The 10,000-nt window shown below is 33.1% G+C and overlaps 1 protein-coding gene across 3 annotated transcripts; it reads right to left on the bottom strand.

Annotated features, from left to right (window-relative positions):
- Window positions 1-37: 37 nt before the first annotated feature.
- On the bottom strand, window positions 38-9,735 carry LOC137806906 (sucrose nonfermenting 4-like protein). Of its 3 annotated transcripts, none has more exons than XM_068607281.1 (14): window positions 9,332-9,735; window positions 8,836-9,030; window positions 8,625-8,712; window positions 8,048-8,227; window positions 7,429-7,563; window positions 7,281-7,340; window positions 6,807-6,896; window positions 5,279-5,383; window positions 3,122-3,266; window positions 2,877-3,050; window positions 2,528-2,591; window positions 2,304-2,373; window positions 655-769; window positions 38-555 (listed from the first exon to the last, which is right to left on the bottom strand). In XM_068607281.1, exons 2-14 carry the CDS (start codon window positions 8,958-8,960, stop codon window positions 464-466), a joined length of 1,443 nt encoding a protein of 480 aa, XP_068463382.1. In that variant the 5' UTR covers window positions 8,961-9,030; window positions 9,332-9,735; the 3' UTR covers window positions 38-463. The 3 variants fall into 3 exon arrangements, with proteins under 3 accessions (XP_068463382.1, XP_068463384.1, XP_068463383.1); XM_068607283.1 differs by having other exon boundaries at window positions 8,836-9,072; window positions 9,332-9,689; XM_068607282.1 differs by lacking the exon at window positions 9,332-9,735 and having other exon boundaries at window positions 8,836-9,094.
- Between the last annotated feature and the right edge of the window lie 265 nt (window positions 9,736-10,000).

The raw sequence follows: 10,000 nt of genomic DNA, 5'->3' as shown, positions 1-10,000 counted from the left end.
AATATATTTATCCATCACACTCCTCCACAAAGGCTAGTTAACAAATGGAATTTTCCTCGAACTAAGCTAGTCAACAAAAAATAGTATTTCGAATATTGGTCCTCCCATAAATTTTCCCCCCTGAACTGTATCTTGACAATTTATGAAACGATTACACACATTGTGCACTCCCCTTTGCTGTATCCATATGAGGAGCACAACATATTTGAACATAATATGAGTGGGGGGAGATGAATAAATTTGGGGCAATCAGGCTAAAATTTACAGGCCTCTTTCTCTAGCCTAAAATCTTAAAACAAGGCAAGGAAGCAAGAGGCCAAACCAATTGTATTTCAATGAAATAAAGATGAAATCACCGTGTAAAAGCTCTGGAATCTCTTCTTAGTGGATGTGGCTGGGCCGATGATGGTTTGCCTGGCCACCACACTAACTGTGAAACTTGTTTGGTCACCAACAATCCAAACTAACCAAGGAAGAACTTGAATATGTCACTCACTGATATGATGCCTTCTACCCGCTTGCTGCCAGCTTCCACAATCACAAGCCGCCTCACACCTGAATCCAGTACACCACCACTCTTCAAATTTAAGTCTAGTTAAACCTAAAATGAAAACAGAAAGCGTCTTTCATCTGAGAAAGGGAAAAGAAACGTGCCTGGATGTGACAAACGTTCCATCACTTTATGCAGAGAATCAGTTCGCAAACACATCTGACATCTTTGACTTCTCGGTTCGAAAGAACTGTAAAAATCCTGCCCCAATTGCAATGCCTGGAAAAAAATAGACCAACTTAGGTACTATTTGATAAACAGTTCAAGATGCAAGCTTTCTCCTTTATTCTTCAACTAATTTAACAACACCAATATTATAAAAGGAAATACTGGAACAAAAGGTAACCGACTTCAATTTTTCATCCCTAAAATGTGCCAATGTAAAGGAATCTAAACAATGGGAAGAAACCAGTGACTTTCAGAAAGCATGGATAGCATACAAATAAATAGCAAAATCCTTAACTGGCATTAGCAACGAATTAAGTGGTTTCATTACAAATTAGAAGAGTCCGTTTTCCCCATTTAAAAGAAATATAGTGGCAATCCTGTTTCATGGTAACACTATAGTTCACCTAGTTCAAATCAGCCATTAAGGACAGTATTGATTATTCTATTAAAATCAGCATTTTTCTTGACAGCTTCTGCTAAAAATATTTACCACTAAATGTGGGCTAATGGTGAAGGTGGGTTTACATCAGCACAGTCAGGAACCGAGCATACAAAATATGAAATTGGAAATAAATGAAACCTTTCTTTGAATTGAACGGCACACTCAACACGAGTTATATGATCCAATTTCTCCCAAAATTGAGCTGCCTAAGTTAATTTTAGCTCATGGGAGATGCTCAATTTATTTTAATTTCTTATTTTCTTCATTGTAAATGTTTATGGAGAAGTCCTAACTAAAAACCAAGTTCCTTCATCATTTTTCTCCTTTACTATCCTCATTAATTGAAACTCATTTCTTATTTACATATCAGATAATTTTGGGAAGTCCATTATATCAGGCTCATTCTGACCACCAAAATGCTACAAGCAGACTAATACAATTTGACCTGGATTATCATTGTCAGTGTTTGTAATTCATCTGCCTAATGCTTGATGACAGGTCCCGACAAATGGATACATTAACAACATTCAAAGGATAAGTTCATTTGGAGTTTTCACAAGATTCAGTAGAAAAATAAACACTGGGGAAAGTAACTCTTTATTGGTAAAGTGCATGCCTGTTTTCATTATGTACACATTAATTAATTGATGCATATTAACTTTCAATACCAAACAGAAGGATGTCTCACCTCTGCATCAATAGCACCACTATAGTCTCAATATTTTGAATAAAAGCAATCTAGTTCCATGTCAGACTTTACTTTACCAATTAGCATCAAATCAAGCTCTAGATCTCTTTAACAGTCCATAACCAAGCAAAAAGAAACAAATGATCAAATATCCTTTTTGAGATGAGAAATGTTTAAAAAATGAAGGACGTTACACAACTTCAAAAGGAGGGGAAAACACAATTAAAGTATCTTAGTTCTAGATACTCTTTGTAGTGCTGCCTAAATTTTTTTAATCTTTGCAAACGAAATTTAGAGAGGAAAAACAATTATTTAACTAAATTTTTAATATCATCCCCATGCAACCAGTGCCATACAGTCAGCAAAACTACCTAACCAGAAAAGATGAACTGTTCATATTTCTCTGTTTTTATTTTCATGAATTGTCAACAAAGTTTAGTAGGAAAAAAACTTACCTGATGAACAGTCATTTCATTGAGATTAATATGTGTATAAGTTCTGTCCTTTGCCAAAGCTGTTATATCACTGTAAAAACAAGGAGGGGAGGAAAAGTGAAAACTGGACAAGTGCCTCTAAACATTGAACTGGTAGGACAATTTAAGGATTGGACCATAGATTGATTCTGAGTATCTTAAACTAGGCATCAATAAGTGTACTAATAAGCATAAAAACAACTAACCTTCGACAATATATATCCAGTAATGAGTCACTATCATCAACTATTGGTATTGAACTTACTTGAGCTACAAAACAAAGAACAAGATGTTACGTAAGCAAAAGCAAACACCTCTTTAAGAAGTCATTTCTTTAAATCAGAAAAAGGATCATCCTTACTTTTTATTTAGTCTAAACATTCATCTTTTATTGTTTGTTTAATTACACACAAAAACAACCCTTCTTCTCAAAGTGGAGAGAATACCCTCTACCATCAGCTCAATGCCTCAAAAATATAATAGGATGCCAATTTTCTTTATTCTTTTGGTTCACTTTTTTTGTGCAATATGTTCAGTTAGACAAAGAAACCACACCTTGAACTAATAAGTTTAGGGCTGAAGTAAGCGAAGCATTTGGTCTCAACATTGCAAGAGGCTGGCAATTTGACTCTCCAATTTTGGGCACCCACGTGCCCACAGGGATTGCACAGATTGGAAGTTGAAGTATGGCCAATGAACTAGTACAATTCCTAAAATACCTGCAAATGCCTGAGAAACCAATTTGGTAAGAATAAACCAGATCTTAACAAACATATAAAGAAAGTTCGGGTAAAACTTACATTTAAGGATTCCTGAAAGTGAAGCAAGATGTAGTAGCTGGGGAAATGAGCCATCTTCAGAAGATGAATGGATAATAGGAACTGTTGAAATTCCATTTTGCAGAATCTTCAGAGCAATCTCTTTCAGATTATCATATGGACCTGCCTGCATAAATGAAAGCAATCAATGTACAATGGTCAGAACGACTTCCCTAAACAGATTCGAAATAAGCACAGAACATAGACAGGGTTATTATTGGGCAAAGGTTACACAGAACTCAAGGAACAGCATCATCAAATCCAAGAAAAAAGAAAAATTCGCTAAATGCATAGTGGAGGCAAAGGATAGGTCCTCAATTAAAGCATAAAATGATATATACAAAGAAGACAATTATCTCTTGATTGATAAAACATTTACACAAACTAGAGAAGAGATGGGCTGAATAAAGATTGGAAAAATGTCTACAAAATTGAAATTCAAAGATCCATCTCACAATTTTGGAAACAAATTAGCAATCTCCTTATAAAAGAACCAAATGAATAAACAAAAGGTAAAAAACCAATTAATAAAAGCAAAAAAGTATGTCCTTCAAATTTGCTAGATATGGAAAATGCCATAACTAAGTAGACACATAATTCTTCTCAATACTTGAAACAATAAAACGTGAAAGCAGGATGCATTCAATACTTGACCATTTGAGGTTCTAACATCATGTGACTCAATGTCAATAACTACTCTATCAAGTTCATGGTATCATCTATACTGATCTTTCACTTTAAACAAGACTACATGCATTTTCATAAGCATGTGTTCCCCAAACATCTTATTGTAAAATTATCAAAAGAAATTTATTTACATAAAATTCAGAATATGTAAAATAGCTATAACAACATTCATTTTGTGTGTTTTTACTCAACAATGAAAATAACAACTAAGCCTTTTCCCAAATGCTACAATGTTCTGCAATGAATCATGTCTATAGATAAACCATTGACCCCTAATTCCTTCTTCAAAGTTGCAGAAACATCTCCAAGGTTTCTATATTATGCTTCATTTGAACTATTGACAAAAAATCAGAATTAGTTATAACTTATATTTTGCTCCCAGAAATAGTTCATATAATATCCCATTCAAATGCTTGTTTAAAAACTAAAATGGTAGGTTATGTAATACATACATTTTAAGAAAAATAGAGTGGACAGGTATTGAAGGTTACAAGAGTGTATATGAAATCAATAATTAGATGAATCGATATTTCTAAATATTGAACTCTATATCCCTCTCAATTCCGTGCTTCTCTCATTTCCATATCTTCCCTTAGCTTACATACATGCTTTTCCACATTCCACTAGATATAGCCAATATCTATTTCAGCAAAAAAAAAAAATATAGATTGTCATGAAATCCTGCATAAGCTTCAACTGGATATTCATAAACAGATCACTCTGAGTCTTTTTTCAGTCCTTCCTTTTCTCTTGCTGAAGACTCTATTCTACATCTAACCAATGGGAGCTAACAATTGGAACTATACTCGCATTATAAACAACTTACTCGTACCTGGACCCATACCTCTGAATAACAACTTCAATAAGCTCTTACCTGCTCTACCTGTTACTCGCATTTGTGTTATAACTTAATGTTGTATTTCATTTGCTTTAAAAACTAATAAACTTGAATGTTATTATAATACTAATATTAATGACGAAAAACCAATAGAAAAGAGCATTGATATAGATTAAAATATGCAATTTAAATGAAGAAACAATTCTAAGGTGATCTATTTCCAAATTATAAAGAATTGTATATAAAATTCTTTAAATTAATTAAAAAATATTTGAAAAGCTTTCAAATTCTATTTACAAAATGCAATAAACATATTATGCTGGTGTGAGTATGGTTAGGTAGTATAGTATCCACACCTATACCCATACCCACAATTGTTTTAAGGGTAAATACCCATGGAAGGTCATTTTTACGAGTACCCATGAGGTTTGATCCATTTATCATTCCTATAGAACACATCTAGAAGTTATTAAAACATAAAGAATCATTTCCAAGTATATAAAGCACAAAAACAAGCATCATCATATATACACACTTTACAAAAAAATAAGTAGAATAAGACATTAAAAACATTAACATATCAATGCCAGGAAAAGCCAACATAAAACGCTTACACGGATAAAACCTTGCGTAAATGCTGTCCATTTTCCTTCTTTCCAAGCCGATATGGTATGTGTTTCAAGCTCCTCTTCTGTCAGATTGGACCCATGATTTCCAAGCTGAGAAAAGGACAAGTTCTAACAAGCATTACCAAATATTGAAGACAGATGAAGCACAATTCCCTAAATTTCCATTTTTTAGAGGAAATAAGATAGAAACAAAAAAATACTACTTCAAAGGTACAATTGAAAATTGGAGATTCAATAATAAATTATTACACACAAATAAGAAGAAATGGTGACAGAAATGTGCATTTTATCACCATCACGAAAACCAATTTGAACATGAACACAGAAGATCATCAGATCCCAAAGTTGCCTTGAAAGTTTGTACTTTATTTCTGTTATGACATTGCTCCCTTCGTTATTTAAAATGTGAATGATTCACGCAAGATTACAATTACTTACATCATGTGTTACTACTCTCTTAGTCAAAATTATTTTGATACTAATATAACTTTTACAATTTAACTCAACACGGTCTTAAAAGAATTTGGCTTTAAAATTCAGTAAATGTCAAAATTATATATTTATAGAGATAATTAATTAACTAGAATAGTATAATTTGGTATTTAAATATTTTTATAATTTGAAATATATAAAAATTCAAAAAATTATATTAAAGTTTATTTTAAAAAATCATATACAATTCTATCAAACGGGTAAGTTTTCATTTAAATATGATTTAGATCATGTCATTTTGGTTCGTCTCAAAGACTCAAACACAACATAGAATAGTACTATTCCTATCCTTTTTCATCTGGTTTTGTTTTCCAGTGCATATTAAACAAATGATTACATCTACCAAGTTCATATTCTATCCTGCTCTAATCAAGCTCCCTTATTCCTATCTTTTTTTCATCTCATCATGTCCACCAAATGGACCATGTTAACAGGTTTGTTCAAGGAATTTGAGCAATACAAAGGTTAGAAATTCTAAGAAGACAGAGCAAATTCAAATTTTGAAGTTGCTTCTTAAAAACTAGAAAATAAATGATATAGTAACTCCGTATTGTTTCAGCAAATAACATGCATTATCTATTGATCATTTACTTATTCATTGTCAATTGCTCAAATATTATTCAGATTCTTCTGTTTATTTTTTTCGTAATTTGGTCTGGCCATTTATTTGATGGAGCTTGCTATGGGGCAAGGCTTGAGATACAGTTCTTGCAAGATTATTGGACTTAACACACAAGTATACAATTGGACTAAATTAAAGGAATATGAAGCAATGGGTCCACACCTTTCATGAACAAAATTAACTATAATTCTTTAACCAAGCAATAATATTTCCCTTTTGTTTTCTATTCATCTTTTTTTTTCTTGATACCAGGTTCTGTAATTTGTCGTACATCTTGTATATATTTGATATTAGCCTTTCCAAGTTATTTGAAGTGTTATACAAGCCATGATGACAACAGCTTTGCTTACCAAAAATTTGCCAACAGAATGGGCTAATACAGTCTTATACTAGACATACCTCTCTTAAAATTAAAATAAAATCCAAGGCACTAAGAACTCCAACAAACTGCCCCTTGCAGATGTCCCAGAGAGGAGCCATGGGAATTCCCTGTAAAATTATTCGATTCATAAAAGTTGTATGAACAAGCTACTGATCAGCAACAGAAAAAACATACAGTAACACTACAGATGAATATGCTAGAACAGGCTAATACTAATCAGCAACAGAAAAAGCATGCAGTAGCACTACAGATGAATATGCTACACCATAAAATGAAAGAAGCAAAAGACTCTAACATTTTCAAAGCAAGAGGTTTCAAAATAACTGCTCAAATTCAAGAAAAGTATTTAAAAGCATGAGTTATTTCCTTCCTATTTACCAGGGAAAGAAAGGAAGTTACATGCAGTATCCTGTATTCAAACACGTTTTTAGCATAATCACTCAAATATTTGAAAAGTCAATACAAGAATTTTAGTCCAAGCAAAAAGATACCTGCTCATGCAGTATGTGAAATGCCTGTTTCACAGGAAGATCAACATCCAAGGTAACAACCTGTGGCCAGATGTCACTAAATTAGTAAATTATGTAATTCTAGGTGGTAAGTCACCAAAATAATGGGTTGATGGTAAAAGTTCCAAACCTTGCCTGACTCAGGAAGTAATTCATATGCTGTGCAAGTAGATAGGAATGAAGAAATACGCTGACGAGAGGTCTGTACATCAGCATCTGATATTTGTGGCAACACATTACTTAGTGTACCATCTGTCAATCGGACCTGAACAATGAAATTTCATAAGAAAACAACAATCTTAATCTATAACAATAATAAAGGTGATATGAAGTTTTGGTAAAGACTTTCTTTTTTAGACCAAATTACCCTTCAACTGTTGGCTCAGTAAACTACTACTTCTTTCCCACTTTAACATTTTGCACAGTCTCTTTACTCTCTCTCTCTCTCTCTCTCTCTTCCATTCATCCCACTCCCCAAAGCACTGACTATCCCAAACCTTCTAAGATGTGGACAAACATATCAATTTATGTCAGACCTAGATTAATGAACATTAGATAATTGAAAGACATTAAAATAATGGGATCTAGGAGTTCTAAAAGGAGTTCTAATACAATCTTCAGATAGATCTCAGTATGAAAACTATTCTATGAAATTTCAGTACAAAAAGTACAACTCCACCAGCCAGTATGCTAAGAGATGCCATGCTCATTACAACAATCACAACTGTCAAAGTATCAGTAATGTTTACCATGCGTCGAAAAGCCTCATTATCCACATCCATGTTAGATCCAGAAACTATCTCTGGAGTTAAAACAGGTACAAAATTAGGATCAGTAGCCAATAAAACGGTATTAACTATCCCATATTCTCCAGATAAACAAGGTTGATGCTCATCATGCCGCCATTCTCCATCAACATAAAACTTGTACTGCATTCAGAATAACTATGTAATAAGTATCTAGCCACCAAGAATAAAGGTCAAACATTTTCTCAAAATGCCCCTTTGAATCCCACTGATACCTTTTATAAACAAACTTTAATCTGAAAATCGGCAGTATCTCATAAAACATTCATTGAGAACTTCCAACATCCCAAAAAGAAATCTCAAAAAAACTAAGATTGTGAATAGATCTTGCATTCAAAAACCTCTGGAAATAACCTCACCAAATAACATTTCTCTTATGCTGTCTATACTTTAAAGTATTGCAATTAATACCGAGCTCAGTGCCAAATGAACATTTTACCACCAAAACATAAATTATAAACAATAGCCTACAAAAATTATGAAGTGGACAAAACTTGTTAGTCAGACACTATAAAATGACCTGATGATAACCAGGGGCCAAGCTATGAATAACTTGAAACACAGTTGGGCAGCCTTCCACTGGCGACATTTGTAGAAGTTCAGACCACCTGGAAAGTGAAACGAATCCCACGAAAACCAACAAAACAAAATCAGAAGAAAGTGGAGCCCTTTTCACCAAATGGATGATGATTGTAGAAGGATTAAGGTGTGGTAATCTACAAAAGACTCACCGTGTGAAAGAACCACTTAGATACACACTTCTTCCCCCATATGGCCACACGAACCGCATGGGAATTAGCACAGCCCCTGCCACACCACCAGCATCCCTCGCAGAATCCATGCTTGGACTGAACATTTTACCTCCAAATTCAGAGTGCTACACTGATAATACCCTCCAAGAACAACACTTCATTGCATCATGTCACCTTGTTCAATTCGTAGAGTGAATGCAGGACCAATTTAATGCACTAAGAAGCCAAAAAGAAAAAAAGAGAAAGAGAAAAGGCAGAATTCATCCCAAATCAAAATCCTGTGGGGAAAATAAAAAGTTCAAATTTTGATGCTTTGTTTCACGAAAAAATGTAAAACAGCCAGTGCCCATAGCTCACTGCAACAGAACCAAATAGAGATTTGAAGCGGGTACGAAAATCGACACCCCAATTTGCATGCAACAGACCCATTGACTAAAAGACACAAAACCCTAACCCTAAATCGAAAGAAACGTACCAAATCGAGCCTCGAACGTCCACGAATTTAAGAATTTCTGGAGAAAAAAGGCTTAGAGGAAAAAAAAAGAAAAAACATAGAAACCCTATTGAAACATAAGAGGAAACAGGTTGAGAAAATCGAAGATGGGTGAGCTAGGAAAGAATCCAACCGTGAAAAAAAAAATACCAAAAAAGACGAAACCTTGAAATAGATGCTCAAAATTTATCACTGAAGCCAAAAACAAAAATTGATGTTAATTTAATCCGAAAATAAAGAAAGGAATAGGGTCAATGAATTATGATTTATGAATCTGCTGCTCACTAATCATTGTTAGAGAGGAAAAAGAATTTGTTTTGACAATAATAATAATAATAATAACAGCAAAATCTCAACATGCATGAGTTTAAACTTCTAGACAAATCATTTTTAATTAAACGATGACATGTTAATTAATGTTTTAAAAGCTTAATTATCACTCAATAAAACATTTAATTTTTTTAAATAAATACAAAAGTTTTATATCATTGCTACATCTAAATCAAATTCATGTTTTCGTGGTGTTAAACAAAATCGATGAAAAAATTATAATTTGTGTTTAATCTTATTAATATATATACTATTATTATATAAAGAGATGTTATTTTTAATTACTTGATTGTCATTTTTAATTACATTGTTTTATTTTTT

Source organism: Phaseolus vulgaris, chromosome 3 (genome assembly GCF_000499845.2).
Source record: "Phaseolus vulgaris cultivar G19833 chromosome 3, P. vulgaris v2.0, whole genome shotgun sequence".
Lineage (NCBI taxonomy): Eukaryota > Viridiplantae > Streptophyta > Magnoliopsida > Fabales > Fabaceae > Phaseolus > Phaseolus vulgaris.
The sequence above is the reverse complement of the archived record's forward strand: the minus strand, read 5'-3'. Positions and strand labels throughout refer to the sequence as shown.

What these genes read in the sequence shown, in the direction of transcription:
- LOC137806906 (XM_068607281.1), bottom strand. Translation starts at nt 8,960, where the DNA reads ATGTTCAGTCCAAGCATGGATTCTGCGAGGGATGCTGGTGGTGTGGCA. An exon ending in TTATTTTAATTTTAAGAGAG is followed by an intron (nt 5,384 to 6,806) that starts GTATGTCTAGTA and finishes TCCTTTTCTCAG; the next exon opens with CTTGGAAATCATGGGTCCAA. An exon ending in ATGAAATGACTGTTCATCAG is followed by an intron (nt 770 to 2,303) that starts GTAAGTTTTTTT and finishes ATTTTTTTCCAG; the next exon opens with GCATTGCAATTGGGGCAGGA.